General features: G+C 35.7%; 1 protein-coding gene across 1 annotated transcript in view; it reads right to left on the reverse strand.

Moving 5' to 3' along the window:
• LOC140167791 (uncharacterized) overlaps positions 1-22,492 on the reverse strand; it is a 144,775-nt gene continuing 122,283 nt past the window's right edge. The window contains exons 17-24 of the mRNA XM_072191084.1: positions 21,474-21,661; positions 20,311-20,457; positions 19,560-19,777; positions 18,749-18,799; positions 12,918-13,120; positions 12,196-12,320; positions 11,279-11,452; positions 1-10,418 (exon numbers count right to left, since the gene is read on the reverse strand). Of these exons, the coding sequence (XP_072047185.1) occupies positions 10,257-10,418; positions 11,279-11,452; positions 12,196-12,320; positions 12,918-13,120; positions 18,749-18,799; positions 19,560-19,777; positions 20,311-20,457; positions 21,474-21,661 (1,268 nt within the window). The 3' untranslated portion in view covers positions 1-10,256. The remainder of the gene's footprint in view (positions 10,419-11,278; positions 11,453-12,195; positions 12,321-12,917; positions 13,121-18,748; positions 18,800-19,559; positions 19,778-20,310; positions 20,458-21,473; positions 21,662-22,492) is intronic.

Consider the following 22,492-nt stretch of genomic DNA (forward strand, 5'->3'; position numbering starts at 1 on the left):
TGATTTTTTACACAATTCCATTATCACTTTTATTGCAAGACACTGACATAAAACTACCCAACACCTAATGAAAAACCCTCCAAACATAGAACAAATAACTACATTCTTGTGTATTTAAAACATCATTCTCAGGCCAACGTTCTTTGACCTCCATTCTTCAAAGTGTATCATCAAATTGACCCCTTGGATTATGATGATTATTTCACATCCACTGGGCTATTCCAGTTGAAATCCATACACCCCATGTTGAAGACATGACCTTAATCTTCCACACTGGGTGTGAATTTCAAATGGGATTATCTGAACAGATAATTCCATTTGAAATAGGGACATCAACTGGAATAGCCTATTAGGTCAATTTGATTGGTCAGACAAGAGGTGCATTAGCTAATGGACATAGTTCAATTTTTGTTATTTCGAGGCACCACTGAATTGTTGCAAATTCAGAAACAATCATATTATACATCTCAAATTTGTTGATATTTTCAAAAACAAAACTGCTTTTTCAACTTTAACTAATGCATCTCTTAACCAAGTCCTATAATTATCACTTTGATTTCTGATACAAAAGCTAATGTATCTCTTAACCAAGTCCTATAATTATCACTTTCATTATTAAATGATGCAAAAGCGAATGCATCTCTTAACCAAATCCTATAATTATCACTTTGATTTTTTATACAAAAGCTAATGCATCTCTTAACCAAGTCCTATTCTTATCACTTTGATTTCTGATACAAAAGCTAATGCATCTCTTAACCAAGTCCTATTCTTATCACTTTGATATCTGATACAATGATCCATCAGTCCACTAGACTGCCGTTCTGTTTAAAGGCAAAAAAATAATAATCCACATAGCATAAAACAATTATACATACATCGCATATTATCATCCTCCCATTCACATACATCACAATATTTTTTCTTATAGAATCAGTGACATGAAATGGTCATCATCAAACACATTCACGATTTTGTTAAATTCAAAATGAAAAACAAAAGTGGCGGGGGTTTGCAGACAACATATACAATATAAACTGCAGCAAAATATTCCCAGCTATATAAATATATATAGGCATATATATATAATCCTTCTATTTTTTTTGACTACATAAATCAACACCTTCTAATGTATTATACTCCTTATTTCATCATTTTTGCAAAGTTTCATCATCGATACAGATGCACCCCTCGGCATGTTGATATCTACACGCATGTGTGACACCGAGATGGAGGCTTTTGAAACCTTCCTCTGATGCTGATGACCTTTGCATAATATGATTGGTTTGGGTGCATGACATTGCACTATTTCATTTTCATAAATGTGACTGAATCAGGCCCTATCAAATTAACTTGCTCTATCTACTTCTGATAATTACTTCGAGCATATAAGTATTGTTTCAAGACCCAGCCATCTATTTATCGCCTGATATACAGAGGAGATTATTTGAAGCATGCTGCCTCGTTGCTCCATGCAAAAATAATGCTATATCAGGCAATAGAGACACGACTGGTCTCAAAATAATACTTATATTTCTTATTCTTAAACAGATACCCATAAAATCATGTTTGCATGTAATTCATATCCACTCTTCATGGCTATTTGTATCAAGCGCAACCAGCCACTCCTGTGCAGGAAATCGACGAATCAACCCAGTCCACACACTGACCTAAATTATTGCACAACTCAAGATCACTTCGCGCATACCATGTTACGCGCAAATACAAAGTCGTGCAGTTCAATACCCACCCACATGTACTCTATTGTCTCATATAACACCGGCAAGAACCAATGAAATTAAAGGAAAAACAAACTGCTTAAGAATAGTGGATACTTTATTTTTACTTTGGTGAACAGACCAATTTAAAAACGTTGAAAATATCTGCTCCAAACAAAAACAAAAGTATCTGCCCACTAATTTTCTTGCAGATACAACATTTTAATTTGAGAGTAGACTGATTCAATAACACCTGTCTATCTCAAGTAAGAAGGCAGTATCTGTTTTTCGCCGTCTGCTTCACATACTGTCCTATCTCAAAAGGCTGCCTTGTGTGGTTTTTTTAATTATTATCATCTAATTGTGATGAGATACACTGTAAATTTACTTTTATATATTAATTTTGAGGTATTATCACAAGATTATTATAACCTCATGTCCATTCATAATAATAAGCATGCTGAAATATAAAATAACAACATAATACAACAATGATAATGAAAATCACTCAAGGCAGCTTTTTGAGATACGACAGTATGTGATGCAGACGGCGATATGACCAAATACTGCATTGTTACTTGAGAAGACAAAATTATTACATATTACTATCTAGGTGGACATAATATTTCTCTACCTTATAGATAACGTATACACATACAAACATATAAAAAACAAACAGATCAAAAGTAGTCTTTACAAATCTTGGATTATTCTCATTGTGCCACCAGCGTAAATATATAAAAAAAAAGATCATCATTTATAGTTTGCACCATATCAAAATATTGTTACAAAACAATCCTTACTCCAAAGCACCTCACCATTCTGCTTCCCTATCAAACTCTCTTAAAACTGAACATGTATCAAAAATTAAATTTAAATTAAGAGTCAACAAGACAATCCACACAAAAGAGCAGATTTGAACTTTAGGCCTAAAAAAATAGTTTGATTCGGCTTTTGGGTTGTTAAGTTTTTTCCCCCCTACTATTTTGAGAGAAAAGTTACTGTGTTGTATATTTTGGGTGCTTTTTCTAACATTTTGTAAAAAAAAGTATGCATTGCAGGATATTTGAGTCCATATGCACAATTTGTTTTTTAGAATGCCCAATATGCATCCCTGAGTCTACACTTATGTACTTCAATACACATTTCCATGGTAAAAAGAATCTTTGACTGCATCTTACAATGCAATGCATAAAGCATGCTTCTTTGACCTATGCACACAGTTGTTTCCCAATATCATAACACTGCATGCTGACACTCTGTGCCATTTGTATTGTGCAGATGTCTCATAATGTACTGCAACAAGTTCACATTAATCTGGATTAGGCTATTCCACTTGAAATCCATACACCCTTTATGGAAGACATTATCTTAATCTTCTACACAGGGAGTATAGATTTCAAATGGAGTCCCCATTCAGGTAACCCCATTTGAAATTCACACTCCCTGTGTGGATTAAGGTTATGTTTTACATAGTGGGGTATGAATTTTAACTAGAAAAACACAATATAACATTTTTGTATCATCTGAATTGGGTTTTTTATCCAAAAGAAAAAGCTATAATAAAGAGCTTGAATATTTATTTGTGTATGCTTAAATCTCTACTCAAAAAATCTAAAATTCGGGTGTAATGTGCAGTTCTGCTTTCTATACATTATGCACCGTCAACAAAAATAATATTTGGGCAAAGACTCTCCCTTTTGGTGATATGCTTACAAATTTCAAGTAATGTATTTGTCAGATTAATGACTATTTTGGTTTTGCGACAGCAAGAAATGATATCATTCTAAGAATGAACGAGGTATGATTTTCTTAATTTGTTAACGTAAAGTCTCACATTGAATACATGCATTTGAAAGGCAGTGGAAAATAAGAAAGAAAAGTTCCTACATTAGTGCAACTGACATGACTGAACTGCTAAATGAACTAACTGGGCTATATCCCAGTTGAAATCCACACTACCCCTATGGATGATTTGGGAAATATCTTCCACAGGGGGAGTATGAATTTCAAATGGAATTAGCATATTAGCAGCTCCATCTGGAACCCACTCTCCTTCAGGGAAAGATTCAGATTTAATCTTTCTCAGAAGGTGTATGAACTTCAAATGGAGCTGCCTAATGAGCTCATTCCATTTGAAATTCATACTCCCCCTGTGGCAGATATTTCTCAAATCTTCCACAGCGCCAGTGTGGATTGTAAATGGAATAGCCCGTTGCAAGAGTTTACTTCAAAATTAACTACATTGTACCTGCTTATATTCCATTCTCATTCTTATAGTATTGGTCTATTCATGAGTGTATCTTAATTTGAATACAATATTCATATAATACAACTGATACTGCAGGATATCATTTGCCCACTATATGTACACTACTCCAAAAATAAAGGACCAGATTGACTATTTATTAGCATTTTTCAAAAACAGCATTAACATTGTAATCAGATGAGTGTCATTTCATTCAGTAGTGTTTAGGCAACATAACATTTGCACTATTGAGTACAGGGGTCCATTTCACTTTATGAAGCTTTGAAAGTCTCAAAATCGTTCGTAACTTAGAGTAAGTTCAATTTCACTAAACGGTACCCTTCTAGGGATTTACTACAGGGACCCTTCATAAAGTTACGTCTAGTATTGGGTATTCGTAACTTTACGAACAGTTACTCAAGTTACGAAGGGTTAAAAGTTTAGTGAAATGGACTCCTGATGTCCCATAACACTGAAAAACAGTTTCGTCAGCACCATGAGAGCAGAACAGAAAGAATGCAAATCAGCATTGTCAGCATCTGATCCTTCACTTTTTTTGAGTGGTGTATTAAGCCCAATTTATACTCTATAGTTGTTAGTAAAATATTAAATGCAGAATATTTTTGTGACATCACATGCACAATGCATAAAAATGTGAATTTTAAAAGCTACATGTGCAGTCTCCTGAGACTTCCCTTTTTTACTTTTTTTTGTTGCTCTACTTGTTACTTGAAAACTGAGATGAATTAATGCATATGTGCTGAATGATGACCCTTGTCTAATGCATTTGTAAACCACACCCCTGAGTCAGATTTTAGAATTCCCACCAAAATCAGCAGTTTAAATTATTCCAGATCCAACCAGCAACTATACCTGTGAAACACATTTTGACATCACGCAAGAATTCTGCATCAAATATTTCTTATCAACTGTAAAGTATAAACCGGACTTTAAAAGATGAAAATGAAATTGTGGAATTGAGTAAATACCATAGTTATGGAGAATAGAGGTAGTATGTAGGAATCTAACATCACCAGAGAATAATACAGTTAGAGACAGATTTTCAATCTAGCTAGGTCCCACATCATTTGTTAATGAAAGAGACAAACTTGCAATGTTGGCCAGTAACTGAACCATTACAAATTTTTTTGCATTTGTTACTGAAAAGATTGTGTTGATAATCTCAGTTTGTTGGCAATACGCTGCCGTAGTGCACATCAGTAACCATTGGTTACTGGCTCAAGATTGGGCTCAGTAGTTCGTAACAAAGAAAGCATGAGACAGTTGACCTAGCAACAGTCATATTCTAACGTGCACTACGCCAGCGAATGCCAAGAACCATTCATCTTGGAAGTAAACTTAAAGCATAATAAACATTTTTATTGGTCATATTTGTTCATTTTGCACACATCAAAAGTTATACAAAATTCAAATTTTGTTACATACATGTATAATAGGTTCCAATAGAAATGGGTATATTTTGTGAATCACTGAAAACAGTACATGATTATTACAAAGAATTCTTCTTTTGACCATTATCTTTAAATCAGTTTTTAACCCCATCACTACTGTCTTTCATACAGTGCCCCTGATTAGTTAATTACATGATAGAATCATCTGAGTAACCAATCAAAATAGAGCTTTTAGATCTCTTAGCAATTTTAAGCTTCATCCCATATAACCCCATTGACTATTCTTACCACATCTTTGATTGGTTCAATCCATGATATAGCCCTCTTTGTAACCTATCAAAATAGTGGCCAGTAGTGCTCATGTGTTAAAATTCTTGACTCAGCGATATATGTATCTCCAATAGCTGCTGTGTGTACAATTGTCTGTTATATACATGAATTCACTCATGAATTGGTATGCATTGTGTATTGAGTGAACTCATACAACAAGCAACAAACATGCAGCAGCTTTAATACGGAGATACATCTTTGTGCCACTGAGTCATCAACATATCCTTGATCATATACCACAACTGGTAATACCAAAAATGTATATGGTCAACAGTCTCCTGGCTACTAGTCAATACTCTAGTATGAAAGAACAAAAACAAGGATGATAATATAATACGTATTATATATACAACTGTCATGATTATATTACTTCTCATTCAAACATACCCAATATTTGAATATGTAAAACATGTATATTTTCATGATTATTTATTTGACTTCTCATTCAATACAGACCTAGTATTTAAATATGAAACAGGTTTATATTTTCACACAAATCTCAATTTTCACCAAAAACTATGACCAATCAAGACCAATATTAGTGGGTATCATTATACATACACATAGCACACAAATATTCTCTTGTAATCAAAGAACTTATAATGGGAGCATGTGACCCTTTTCTTAACTCACTTCTTGTCATAGTATGGCTGCACAATGCTGCCATGTTGGCTGTTACCGATTCTCACAAATTATAGGTAATGTTATATCTAAAGGTGCACGGTACTGCATAGTTATGCTTTGACAGAAATGGATAGTTTAACCCCCTTCAGCCCTACTATGCATTCTTACCATATCTCTGATTGGCTCAATACATGATATAGCCCTCTTTGTAACCAATCGTAATAGTTCTTAGAGGCAGATAATTCTGTGAGTACAGTGCCCATCTGTTTAACATGACAGGTTACATAATGGGTCCAATATTGAATAACGATCTTATTTTGTTTCAAATTTAGAGTCACACTTCCCAAAATTTATATAATCCATAAATGAAACCTATATTGCATGCAACATATGAAAGAGACCTAATTTGTATGCAGCAAAATGTAAATAACCTATTTTGTATGCAACAAACTGAAAGAGTAGTTTGAATGTTTTCACCATAGACTAAAGAGATACAGACCATTCACCAATAGGCAAAGTCCCTGTGCTTTGTATGCTGGCAATTCTTGCATATTCATGAGGCTGATTGTTTGAAGGTCTGTGTCTAACAAATCAAGCACACGTTGCATGAGGTATGTGCATGCGTAGCAGTTTCGTATGTTGCACTCTTTGGAATGATTGAACCTTATTTATAATCAGATGATGCTGGGACTGTGCCAGTTGGTGACGGTCTGCAGTTTATTAGTTTATGGTTTCACATCAAACTGGATTATGTGCGGAAATCCTTTTTTTGTGTGGAGCTCTTGCCTCACTAGACAGCTCCAGACAGTACCGGTACTAGTGATGTTTTTAATGGAAATTATAATGGCAATAAGAGACCTTTAATAAACCCTCTCTTTGAAAAGTAAAGGACATTTTACCGAGCAAACAGTAATTTGCATACAACACAGTACAAAAGAACTACTACATATGAAACAAACTGAAAGTCCTATTTTGTGTGTAACTAAATAAATAAAGACCAATTGTGCATACAATCAAATGAACAGACCTATTTTGTATACAACAAAATGAAAAATACCTATCCGTAGGCAACATAGTAAAGTCCTATTCTGTATATTACAAAATAAAAAAAGATCTGCGCATACAACGAAATGAAAGAGACTTATTTTGGTATACAACAAATGAAATGAAAGAGTCCCACTGTATATGCAACAAAATGAAAGATAACTGTTTTGTATGCAACAGAATGATGAACTATTTTAGATGCACAGACATGTTGCATTTGTTTGTAATTGGCACAAATATTATGAGCATCTGTACAGAATAGTAGATAATCAGCCTGAGCACACTACATGAGGTGCCATGCAAAATTTGACATCAAACATGTAAAAACAACACAGTAAGAAAGAACTAAAACAGCGTACAAACAAACACACTGACAAACATAGTATACCAATATTATTCTAACTTTGAAATCTATACAAATAATGAAAACTTTGGTACATAAGTATAGAAATATGTACATCCAATTATTACAATCTTCAATGATTTACATGAAATTTCAATAACCATTGTATTATATCAGTCAGGTCACTTACAAATAATTACACAAAATATGACCAATCCTAAATGACTATTAAGTCACTTCAACTTATGAGGCATAAAAAATATTACAGTTCATTTAGTACCAATTTTTTACCAAATTGTCCTCGTTCTGATTTTATTGTGACATAAAAAATAAAGTAAAATCAGATCATTTGTGATAAATTGCCTAAATTCAAAGTGCTTAAGGGTATTTCTTCAAGCAGCAGTACAAAGATACAAATAATCTCTAAGCATCCATTTATTTTGATCCCTGCTCAGAAGTGGAAAAAATTATTAGCGGACTTTTGATAGAAAAATATTACACAGCTAATAATATATTACAATTATGCTCATGCACTGATGACACAACTAAATAATTTATGCATCATGGTCATGAGTCTATTATCTTGAATCGTGTTTGCACTTTCTTTAGATACCAAGAGCTAATTTTGGTACCCAAAAGTACATTTACTGTATAATAATTACATATTTATGAATTGTTTTTTCGGCAAAGAGGCTATACATATTTAGAAATAAGATGGAAATGTACCATCATGGATCTTGTTCAAGGGTGTAGCCAGGACGGTAAGGATGAAAATGAACAAATAAGCCCCCTTTTGGCCAAAAACCCTCAAATGATTGCCTGAAAGGGGCTTTTGTCCCGGTAGACTAGACAAACCAGTCTGGCTACTAACATACTTGGGGCCAAATTCCTAACATTGTAAGTTATATCTGGGTGTTCTGACCTCTATGCACTGTGTGGCCACATAGCCATTGTGTAGAACTCTACTGTATACAAGGCAACTAGGCAGATGCAAACACTTACAAAAGACGGCTCCTGAGGTGTTGCAGATTTACACAGATTTAAGAGCATCATGTCAGTGTAGCTACAACATCTCTAGGTTCGTTGTGGTTATAGCTGTATGGTTTTACACAATGACATAAAGCAGCCACACAGAACATGGAGGATGAGACAGCCTGTTTATGATAACTTACAATATTGTTACAAGAATTTGGTCCCTGATCATAATAATTTCATGTGTTCTCCCTTCATCTATCTATCAATGGACATACTATATGATAGTAGGAAGACTGAATTTCAGTCACAGTAAAATATCCAATTCAAATGGAATTTGGCTCAGTTCATATCATAATCAAAATGATAGAATGCTACACTTTGGTTCACCTCAAGTTTGGTAGTGGTGTAGGTGCGCATTCTGCTTGTTGCTGTATCGAATTGCGCACATAAAGTTCACCTCACAGAGGTTTGTCGGCACACTTATGACGGAACCAAGAAAAACCATTGACGCCACTACCAAACTTGAGAGAAACCAAGTTAAAAGCCAGTAAATAGTTTGATGCTTTTGTGTGTGCTAATATGTTGCAACACTGTGTAGAGAAAAGTTGAATGACCTTTAACCTATTGCACTTACAATCTTTTGCATTCGTTTCATAGCAGACATTAAACACTCTCAACATAGAAGTGCATTGACTTCTAAATGCATACACACAAAATATGCCATCAACACAATCTAGTATTGTATCATCTGTGTCATCCACACTATATCTCCATGAGAACTACCTGCCGATTGGCCAAAAAGAAGTTTTCATTATCGATTGGACCAATCAGCAACATTGTTAGAATAATTTCACCACGCAAAAAAATTGGGGTGAATTATTTGCAAGCTCCATTCTGATTGGTGATTAAAGTGAAGATATCACGTAATTGACAAATCAGAGGCAATGTTAGATCGGCAGGTAGTGCTCATGGAGATATGATATGAAACTTCTTGCACATAAAATTTTGCATAGGGAACGTAAATAAACATTTCACATTTCATTATATTGTCTTCATAAATCTTTCTTTGGAAAAAAATTGATGATGAATACTTACTTATACTTATAATATAAGAATGACAATGTTCTTTGAAATCTTATCGAGTATATTGAAAGACTGACAAAAAGATAGTTAACATGTAAAACCTCTCACAGTACTATTCTAACATACATTTCACTTTTAAGCTCATTAAGCGTGCACTCAGTTTGCAATGTGGTAATTCTCATAAAACATTTTCTCATTCAGTAAGACTCAACTTTATATTATAGCAGACCCACTCCTGCACACGCATATATATGTATCTAAACAGGATGTCCCACAAGATTATTGATAACAAAATATTTAACAGAATTAAACCATTGCCATTTTGCCAGAATTTAAAATGTTGAATTCAACATAACCGTAGCAACTCACTTCTCCGTTCTTGAGGTATATAATAAAATGTCTTTCATATATTTCATCTATCCATCAAGTCTTATGAGACACCCTGTATGTTGATAATAATACTGAGGTTTTAGTTGTCTCTATTGAGCGGTTTGAAACATCTTCTTTGCAGCCTTCTTTTGTTGTTTCTCGCGGGCTTTCTGTTCTTTTTCGCGGGCTTTGCGTTCTTTTTCCACCAACAATTTGATTTCCTTTAGTTTCTTCTTAAACACAGCTCGGTCATTTGCACTAACACCAAAGGCCTGTAAGTAAGACAGGTAGAAGAACACATATTAAGTATATTGTTAGATCAAACAATTATGATACACACATATTAATTGGGCACACATATAACTCTTCCACACAGGGTGTGTCAATTTCAAATGGTGTCACCCATTCAGGTAACCCCATTTGAATTTCACACTCCCTGTGTAGAAGATTAAGGTCATGCCTTCCATAATGGGAGCATGAATTGCAACTGGAATAGCTCATTGATGTACCAAAAGCAGTTCTATAAACATAAATATTTAGTTGCAGCATTGCTGTTTCTTAAGTTTGCTTTGGGCAGAAGGACATGCTACTGAGAATTTGAAAGTGCATTCAAATTTACCAAAGTTTGTACAACTGTTCCCAACATTTTTGGCAAATTCCACCAATTTTGGCTACAACTTAAAAAATTGAACCAAAATTAGTCAAGGAAAGTCATTGATATACCAAATGGCCCAAAATGTGACCCACGTTTGTGGCACATCCCCTGTATGGTCATTTGTACCAAGTACCCCCAACGAGTTTCTCTATCATTGACATGTTCCAAGTCGGACTAAATGACTACCTAGAGACAGAGAAGGGAGAATTTTTTCCAAAAGTATGAAATATACGAGTATTCTCAGTTTATAGCTAAATGGTTGTTTGGTGTCATGTTGCATGTAAGACATGTGAATGCTAAAATGACAAATATAACTGCCTTCTTGGGCCACTCAAATACCCCAAATTTTCCCTGTTTGGAAAATGGATTTCATTTATTTCCTTCATGGCTGGGAATCCTGTAGTCGTAACAGAACTGTTCCACATCATATAATTGGCAATATTATTCCATGCCAAGGCAGAGGCTTAATAAACTTACCTTAAGTTTAGGACCATCTAGTTGTAATAGAGCTGTCCCTGTGATATTATTGGCTGTGAAATCATTGATATACTGCTCCAGACCATTCCCTAGTAACCACTGTGAGACATGTGTTGTATTCCATTCAGTGATTGGTTTATCTTCTATCTGATGGGACTTCCTAGTTGGCTCCTCCTGAAAAAAAAATATTAATCACATGAGTACTACCTGCTGATTGGTTACAAGAAGATTATTATGATTTATTGAGCCAATCAACAGTGTTGTAAGAATGGTGATGGGGCTGAAGAGGATTGAGCTGAAAATAATATTTAGAAGCTGCATTTTAATTGGTCCCTCAGATGAATAAATTATGTAACTAACCAATTAGAACAGTAGAAAGACAGGGTGTTAACAGGGTTGTTGTGTCAGATGAGAAAACATTGCTATTTCGATAGAATACTGTAAAAGTTTAAATTTTTCCGCTACATTTATTTTTGCGCTTTTGCATTCCAAGCTGCTACCGCAAAAATAACAAACAAATTTAGAATCGCGAATTTAAAAACAAGGGAAACAGTTCAAAATTGGCAAAGCACAAAAAATTATTGACTCAAACATTTCCACCTTTACAGTAATCCAGAGAGCCAACCAAGCAGTAATTTAAAGAAAATCAAAACAGAACTTAAAGGCACATCATGAGTGTGCACTTGCTATACTCAATTGAATTTTCTTTATTAATCATAATCAATTTAGGCTTCTATAATGTGGTGATTAGTATAATTGTATCAATATTATCCACATGTACAAAAACTGACTTTGAAAAAAAAAAGAGGGCATGCGATCTAACACAGGCCTTTAAAATTTATCAAGATATTAACATTTTGAAAGATACCAACGACACATATCTATAGCAGACGACAATGCAATTGCAGACAACTTACATCTTTAGCAGATGTTATCCTGTATTTTTGTTTCTTCTTCTTGCCACCTTCTCCTGGCATGGAATCGTACAAATCACTACTACCAGACAGCACTGGGATAGGGCCTGAACTAATTGACCTCAGCTCTACAAACAAAATGACAAAGAAAACATCCTCAATAAGTATCATCGATTTGTTATACACCGCTATTTTAAAGGTTTAGTAAGTTTTTACAACATGTGTATTGCACATTCAATACTTTTTGGTAAGACTTTAAAATATAGACAAATATATAGTGATAATGAAAGGTGGCAGGCAGTCCAGTAGTTAAGACTACACTATCAGATTCCAATTGCTGCATCCGCCAAGGTACACTGCTGCCTGCTACTTCTTTGGTACTCTATCTACAGTACCTCTGTGGGTACTCTATATTGCTTGAGTAAGAATCACACATACAGTACACACACTTCAGGGCGGATTTAGAGGAGGCGCCCCTCTATTTTTTACAGGGCGACGCCTGACTCTGTGTATTTTGCAGAGCGGCGCCTGACTTTGTGTGGGCGCCGAACCGCGGCAACGGTGGCTTTGCGCCCCCTCTATTGAAAATTCCTGGATCCGCCCCTGCACTCCACAGGTAAGCAGTCAAAATGGTAAGCAGGTTTTCTTTATTTTACAAAAAAATTTTACCCAAAAAGGAACTACCCCTGTCAGATACATCCATGCATTTTATCCCACTGATTTACCTTCTCTGGACGTATTTAAGCTTTGACCCGTCGATGGCGGACTTGTTGGTATTCTCTGCGAGTCTGGATCAAGGGGTCTTGAAGACAGCAGTGTGACACCTACTCCATCTGATTTATTTGTCTGTTGTAATCGCAAGATAGGCATAGCTGGAGGAAGACCTGGACGTGCCCGTGGCGATGAGGGCGCTTCCTCTTGACTGTCTCTGTATGATTAGAACAAAAGCATATAAATTTATGCCAAATAGAAGTAAATTTCACTGTACAAAATTCAAATGTTTAGAATGGTGAGTGTGATGGGTGTGAATGTGTGTTGCAATTGTGTAAATGTGAGTGGCAGCTTATGAGCGAGCAAGGAAGGTTATTTGCATTTGAAGTGTATGCCATTTATTATTTAGCTTATGTATTTTTATATGTGCAATGTATGTAATTCAGCCTTTGGCTCGGAGTGCGAAGTGCATTTTTCTAATAAACCTTGAATAAAAATAATACAATTAAAAAAAAGATGAGATGATTTAAACAATGGTTATAAATAAGTTTAGCAATTTTTAACAATTCACACATTTTTTTAATCTACAACTTCACTTCAAACTATGAATCATTTGTTAGTGGTGTTACTAAAACTCATGAAATCATAAAACGCTCAATATTATGGAGTGAAATCACCATATAAATTTATGACATGTTACACTAAATTATGTATACACACACATATTCCTTGAATTATCCTGTCTTGGAGGTCACAGTTGTATTATCGAGGTCTGGGGTTCAAACCCCGCCAAGTCTTGATTTTTTCTGCTCTCTCAATTTATTATAAGTCAGTGTTTGCCCGAGCTTCATAGCGTCATTTAAATCATAATTTCTTAGGCTTGCATCATTTATTTCTGATCCTTGCACATATTAATTATGTTTTGCATTGTCTTACAGGGTGAAACATATAACCTCACTCATATGCTGCCTCACTTCTTCATTATAACATAACTTGCTGGAAATCACAGATATGTTCAGCTTAAGAATTCTCCTACCAAAATACTATTACCCTCACAACTGCCACTGCCACCCATCATCATCATCATCATCGCTATTATAGGCATCATCATCATCATATAATGGCCACTATTGATCATCATCATAATTATCATCATCTTGGTCAATATAATCATCATCATGATCATAGTACTTTTTGCTATCATTTTCATCTACACCTTCACCAGTGTCATTGTCAGCATCATCACCATCACATCACCATCACATCATCATCATCATCATCACCATGACATCATCATCATCATCATCATCATCATCATCATCATCATAATCATCATCATCACCATCACATCATCATCATAATCATCATCATCACCATCACATCATCATCATCATCATCATCATCATCATCATAATCATCATCATCACCATCACATCATCATCATCATCATCATAATCATCATCATCACCATCACATCATCATCATCATCATCATCACCATCACATCATCATCACATCACCATCACCATCATCACATCATCATCATCATCATAATCATCATCATCACCATCACATCATCATCACCATCACCATCACATCATCATCATCACATCACATCATCATCATCATCATAATCATCATCATCACATCATCATAATCATCATCATCACATCATCATAATCATCATCATCATCATCACATCATCATCATCACCATCACCATCACATCATCATCATCATCATCACCATCACATCATCATCATCATCATAATCATCACCATCACATCATCATAATCATCATCATCATCACCATCACATCATCATCATCATCATCACCATCACATCATCATAATCATCATCATCATCATCATCATCATCATCATCATCATCATCATCACATCATCATCATCATCATCATCATCACCATCACATCATCATCATCATCATCATCACCATCACATCATCATCATCATAATCATCATCACCATCACATCATCATCATCATCATCATCATCATCACCATCATCATCACCTCATCACATCATCATCATCATCATCATCATCATCATCATCATCACATCATCATCATGCTGATGATAGCAGCAGTATCTCATTAGCATAATCATCATTTTTGTCACAATCATCATCGTGATTATTGTTATCATAATGGCATGGTCATCACAATCATCATCATGCTCATCACCATCACCACACAGCTGCTGCCACCACTTTCATCATCATCATAATCTCTATCACTGTCATCGTCATCATCATCACCGTCATATGCATTATCACATTACAGGCAACCATGCATGAATTGTTCAGAATTTGCCGTCCACAGTTTTCCATGTCCTTCCCCTTTTCATATTGTATCTTCACCTTATGCAAGACCAAATGCAAAGGACTATATACTGCCTGCCAATAATAAGAAACCTGGATTCATTACTTCCAAATGTCATGAAAACCCTCCGGCACAATTGCAAATGAGAAGATAAATAGACGAAAAACGTTTTTATGCTTAGCTTTACTTTCACTGCATGCTTTAAAATACACTTAAATTCCTTGTTTTTATAAATTTGGTATTAACTTCATTACATTTCTTATTTATGGTCTGTATCCATGTGACTCGCAACAATTTGGTCAGGCAAATCACCGATTGCACCGTTAAATCTGCTTACAACCAGAAATTAATTGTTGCAACGTTGTCCTCATTCTGCTTTATTAGGTCACATTTTATTTTTATAAATCAATTTATTTGAAATTCTGAAGTAGTTTATTTCTGTCACACTTTAAGGATTTCCAGATCCGGCTTTATTGCCCAGGATACCTGGCCTCACAGGCATATGAATGTTTATTAGTTTTGGACTTCAGAGCTTAATTCTGTGATTTTCATGTTTTATCTATCATCAAATTGACTTTCAAAATTTATTGCAATATATCAGTTTTATTATTTTTGACTGAATACAAATGTTTCTTTTTGGCTTAGTGGGTGTTATTAGAATGACTAGACTTTATTGACTAAATGGGACTATTCCATCTGATATCATACACCCCATGGAAGACATCACCATAATCTTCCACACAGGAGTGTAGATTTCAAATGGAGTCACACATTCAGGCAATGCCATTTGAAATTCAAACTCCCTGTGTGAGAGATTAAGGTCATGTCTTTCATATGGGGTGTATGGATTTCAACTGGAATAACCTTATCTATACAATAGAAAGAATGTTAACAAAATATGATGCACTTCTCTAAACAGATTCAATAGAAAATATGAATTCTTAAATGTGTTTCTTCAAATCACGGCTTCCTGTTTCTACTGCATGGGGGAAAACACACTAAGTGCTTTAGCAGTCAAGTTAGCTCAATCGATAAGGCGTTCGACTATGGTGCGAGAGGTTGCGGGTTCGAACCCTGGCGGTGCCTAGTACGATCTCATGGAAAAATTGAGTTAGCTTGAAATTCTCCTGGACAAGGAACTTACTGCTAATTGTCTCATTGTAAATTGTACAAAACTTGGGGAGCTGATCCTGGTTGCGATGGTTATTTGTGGATTGTCTAGGGTGTGCGCTCCTGAAGCAGCAAAGTCCCTGATTTGTTGTTAAATGGTTTATGGAATGATGTGGGGCCATAGTGGTCAGCGACAACCTGTAAAGTGTACTGAGGCTTGTGGATCAACATCTAGCTGTTGTGCCTGTGCGTAGCACACTATTAATCACAGCGCTTTTTTTTACCTTATGCACTCCAAAGATCTCACTGACTTTTCAAAATTAACGTAACACATTACAACTGATCCACTCAAATCAAAGTTGATAATTGTGAACTTTTTTAGTATTATTTTCCATAAAATATTTTTAACTGAGGCTGAAGACCCTTACAACATACTTGATTGTGAAATTATGATATTTCAAAGGTGTTAGCTAGCCACTCAACCACATGTCATATTAGATGAGCAGTTTGCTCCTGGGACAAGCAAAATTAATGCCTGTGATAATGCTAAATTCTAAAAATAATGCTTGAATAAAAACTGTGAACACAAAACAAGAATCCTTCACATTTAAATCAGATCCTTGTGTGAGTGGCCCCAAACATGTCACAATTTAATATTGTGCTAATCAAGCCAGTCAGTGTCATCCTATAAACCAAGACTCTGGTTAAGACTCTGGACCGGTAATCCAGCGACCGGGTTCGGTCCCCATCCACTGAGTCCTGATTTTTTTTCTCTTAAAATTTTCATATGCCAGTTAGCTTGAGCCCAAAAATTGTCCCTCTATAAACCACATAGCAACATCCTGGGATCTTCAGCAATAAAGTATACACCTTTGTCAACCAATAATGAACCATCACAGCCAGGATCAGGTTAACTGATTTAATTGTACAGGTACTCTTGTCTATGAGAATTACTAGCAAGCTCAATTGTTTACAACAGCAAGCAGTCACAGCAGGGGTTTCCACCTTTGTATGGAATATGACTCTGTGTGTATCACATGTTCCACCTTATTCCGTATAGTGTCCTGACCCAACATTGCCCCTACACACTGGTTTGAAGCCGCTGGTATATAGGGAGCTCTAACCTGCATCACTCTACTTGAATTTGATTTTTAGTAAACCCAAAGGCCTTTGCGATTGGACCATCCATATCAGCGATGCGCAAATCTTACTGCACAATTCAGATGCCTGCATCTTATTGCACCTTACGTTAAACATTGTTGACCTGTGTATCGATGATACATTATCGGGGATCCAATGGCAAAAGCTTTGGGATTTACGGCAGAGGTGAATTATTCATTGAGATAATAATTCCATGACAAAATGCTAAATCGCTGATAAACTTTTCTTAAGTGTTAATACACTCCACCACCACTATCAAGCTACTTAATTGTCATACATTGTTAGTTATCTCAATACACTATTTAATGTTATTGTGGTTTTCTCCCTGGGAGTTCACTCCCATTGTGGCCTGTACACCATCCGCAATAATCAACTTTTGAAAAGCACCTACAAGGATTTAACCCTTGGCTAATTTGCTAAAACGATACTCTAAGCACCTGTTTTAACACCCTAAACAGGGATTTCATTCCTTGCATCAAATTTCATACCCTAAATTGCAATTTTGCTACCCTTTTTTCCAATTTTTCATGTTTTTGACAACCTAAACACTATACGCACGTATCGTGCCTACCCACGAAAAGCTACCCTTTTTACACGCTTTTATTATCGCGGATGGTGTACAGGCCACAATGGGAGTGACCCCCAGGGTTTTTCTCCTATTGACAAGCTTAAATCACAGATAACTACAAACTGTCTCTTTGTATTATAGACTGCAGAGGGCGCTGTTATCAAATTATTGGCATTACAAACTGCTTCATAAACACACTACATTGTGTATTTTTAAAGCTCGCAGTTTCACTACCCATAACAGGGTTTTAACCCTTCTGATTCTGAAACAGTTTCTGATTTTAACGATTATTGTGAAAACACCACAGACAAGAAAAAAATTATACAGACCAGCCTTCAACAGGTCAAGTTCCAGCATCACTTTCGTTAATGAGGGCCAATTACTCCATGAGGTGCAAATTTTTTTATCTTTTTCGCATAAACATGTTACGCTCTAAATACGAAGGCACACAACGCTGGTGTGATTTGTTAAGACATGCATTATCAAACGACCAGCCTTCATGAATATGTAAGAATTCACAGCATACAAAGCACATGGACTTGGCCTGTTGGTGGATAGTCTGTATATTTTCTCATTTGGGAAACATACAACTAGTAAACCTCATTTATGAACTCCATTGAAACACTCAACATTTAAGATCCCTCCAAATCATGCAGCACTCTGTTACCTTTTCATCCCAGGACTGTATGCATAGAAGCAGCTTTTCAATACACTATGCCTTCATTGTTATAAGTATGGTGTTATTGGGTGGGGGTTGGGGATAAGGTCATTGTGAGGTTGGTTATTTATTAAGATGAACAAAGATAGGAGTTTTACACCAATATGTTTGGATGGATATGAGGGACAAAATATAAAGACACATGGTACAGATGGAAGACACATAAGAATGTCCAAAATGACAGAACCCCAAGACAGGCAAACATGGACAAACAGATATGGAAATTGTAACACGGGAGAACAAGGAGATGGTTTGAATTTGTTCAATGTTTACAAATGATTTGGTGTGGGACACAGAAAATTTAGATCACGAGATGTGGTGCACAAAAAGATGTGAAAGTTTTAACAAAGGTTATTTGTAGTCAAATTATGGTTGTGGATGAATGTGACACAAGGAATTGATGATTTCAGAGGAATCAACACGATATGATCAGAAATGAAAAAGGAAAGTAAACAAAATCAATAAGTACCATAATCATACAGGAAAAAAATTAAAAGATGGGTCAAACTAAAAGGAATGTGCAACTAGCATTTAACAACATTAAAAACTATTGATCAAACTTGAGCAAGGAAATAAGGGGTCTTACAAACAAGAACAGTTTTTAAAAGGTTTACAGTCATTAAACTAAATATGTGATCATGTGTTGGGTTTTTTTTGTGTGTGTTTTTTTGTTTCTGGGAGGGGAGGTATTTAAATGTCAAAATTTAATATATTTCTGAAAAGAAAGGCAATAGGCCCACTTTCTCATCATACAACTTACCCATTGCCCTTTGACCTTTGATGATGAGGGTGACCCTGTGTCAATCCCCTGACATGAATGTGACCTGCGAGGCTTGGTGATCCAGGCTTCTCCGATCTTTGTGCAGGTGGTGATTCTGGTTGGACCTTGTGTCTTACCGGTGATTCACTCCCGACAGCGGGATGACGGACTAGCGATGGACTCTCTTGGGACTGTTGATCACTTGGTTCACTTGGCTCCTATGATGTAACAATATCAGGGCAAATATATAATCACAACTAGCTTAGGATTAATGAAAACAATGGGATCTTCCATTTAAAATCCTCACACCCCCTGTGGAAGGTTACACTGCCAACTCAATTCTAGTAGCACTTTATGTTCAATCCAACTGGACAATTTTTGGATCCGTACTCAATCAACATACCAAGGACGTTTTCCAACATTTATTTTTTATTTTTTATTTTTGTATGTATGAAATTTTACCTAGCAACTCACGTACCATAAATGACGTATTTCGTAAATACAGTATACATGCAATTACAGTCGTTTGTAGACCTCTTTGAACCGACGATAGTCCCCCATTGCAAAGAGGTCCACGGTTTAAATGTGAAAGTGTGTCCTTGTTTGCTGGCAAACACCTACGCACATGTTCTCTTCTTCAGAAGACAGTATGTTTAACACAGTCATTCCAAGGACATTCTTCTTTCAGAGACTTTTTGTATAGATAGGAAAGGCAGTGACACGATGGTGCTTGTCACAAATATGTACTCACATCTTCTGACACCGCAGGTGACCAGTTACTCATGTGACCTTTGGACGGCCTCTTCCTCCCGGCAAGTTTGCTTACTCGAATTTTGGACTTCTCGATACTGGTATCGAGTCTCTCGGTTTCTGGAATAACGGCACTTAGTTCAACATCCTGTGCAACAAGAATATTAAGAAAAAGATATAGCTAATGTAAAAAGCAGTTCTAGGATGTCGTTCAGATCATTATTGATGGCTAACAAAAGTTTTCAAAGTCTTGATAACTGTCAAGACTGTCCGGAATCAGTATTATCCATATACAATTCAACACACATAAAGTGTCTTATGCATCTTATCATATATAATTATAACTGGCTTTGCCTTTTAAAGGAAATTTTTATTAATTCCCAACTTCTATTCTACAGCAGGTGTGTTAATATATATCAATTAGAGCATCCCTTTAACCACATAGAGCATTGGATAAACATGGCTTGATACATGCATATCGGGTAACACACTTCAAAATCAAGGGAATTTCCCTGCCAACACCTTAGGGTATTGCAATGTAATGATACGTAATAAAAATGTGATACCCCATCCAATGAGATGCTCTAAGCGCTAACTTTAACATGATAACAAATATTATGTATTGTGGCAAGCGTTGGTGTTGACTGATATAACTTAAGTCACTTCCAAATTTCTTTCAAATCTAATATAGGTATGTAACTGAGAATTACTGCAGAGTAAACCAAATTGCCTTATTTTTTTATGTTCTTTTCTATCACTTTAGGACACTGACACAATTCTTTGGGGCTGGCTATCAGGACCTCAGAGGGGTACTCAGTACAAATAATCATACAAGGATGTGCTGCAAACATGGGTTGCCTTTTCAGCCTTCTGGTATACCACTTACCCTATTTCTAGACCAATTTTGGTGTATGGATGGTCAATTTTCAATTTTTTTTTGTAATAGCCAAATTTTGCCTCACTGTAGTCAAAATTTTTGAAAAAACTTGAGGAAAATTATTATTAAACTGAACTGTGACAAAAATTTTTTGCATATAGATGGATCCAAATGTCTATAAAAATTAGCATATTGCTGGGTCCACTTCTAAATTCTCTGTGACACACCCCTACCCAAACTAAACTACCCCCATGGGCTACAACACTTTCAATGGTTACTATGCTTACCGCGATGGCTGGTTCCAAGTCATCCTCATCTGTGTCTTTCAGAGCATCCCCTTCTTCCTCCTCATCTAACTCATCATCATAAGACATGATGTCATAAGAGCCTTCCTCTGCTCCTGATGACTCATCCTCTGAAGGCTCATCTGGCAGAACGTTGTCAGGGAGTGTATTCAATGTAACTACCTCACCTCCTATGGAAACAAATATGCAATCAATTTACTAGTTATCAGCATTGCTTAGTTTTGTTTATAGTTTAAATCTATAGTTTGATCAGTTTTACATAAGCAGAACTTATGGTTTACTCAATACGATAGACAAATTTCACTGTACACTCATCATTTTTACCTACACACATATATTAGACACTATGATTGTACCAGCATGTAGACTGGACTCGTGTCATGTTGACATAAGCTTAAAAAATTACCTTTTCAGAGTCTGTATGAGCAGTGACATAGCTCTACGTGTAAACACTTAACTGAATGAAGACGTTGCATGCTACAATACTGCTCAATACCAACTCTGAAAAGGAAACTTTTTAATGTATGTAGTTTAGGAGACAATTCTTAACCTAAACATTTTTGCTTACATCAGTTTTTGAAAAATCGAATGAAATGTCTAGAAAAGAAAATGTAAATGAATTTTGAACACTATGCTTAAAATCTAAACCATGATCCAAATATATATTGATGTCTATATTCATCAGTTTTTCATTTAAAATAGTAAACTTTCAATTCTTGCCTATTTGGGCCAATAAGAGTATAATTTAAGAGTTTATGTCTTTGGTACAGCAGTCAGTAACCTCCAATAGGGCTATTCCAGTTGAAATTCTTACACCCCCTATGAAAAACATGACCTTAATCTTCCACACAGGGAGTGTGAATTTCAAATGGGGTTACCTAAATGGGTGACTCCATTTCAAATCTACACCCCTGCATATACAAATTAAGGTCATGTCTTCCATGGGGGTATGTGGATTTCAACTGGAATTGCCGAATATACTTCCTACTTAGGTAGTCCAT

The sequence above is a fragment of the Amphiura filiformis genome, chromosome 13, assembly GCF_039555335.1.
Source record: "Amphiura filiformis chromosome 13, Afil_fr2py, whole genome shotgun sequence".
Lineage (NCBI taxonomy): Eukaryota > Metazoa > Echinodermata > Ophiuroidea > Amphilepidida > Amphiuridae > Amphiura > Amphiura filiformis.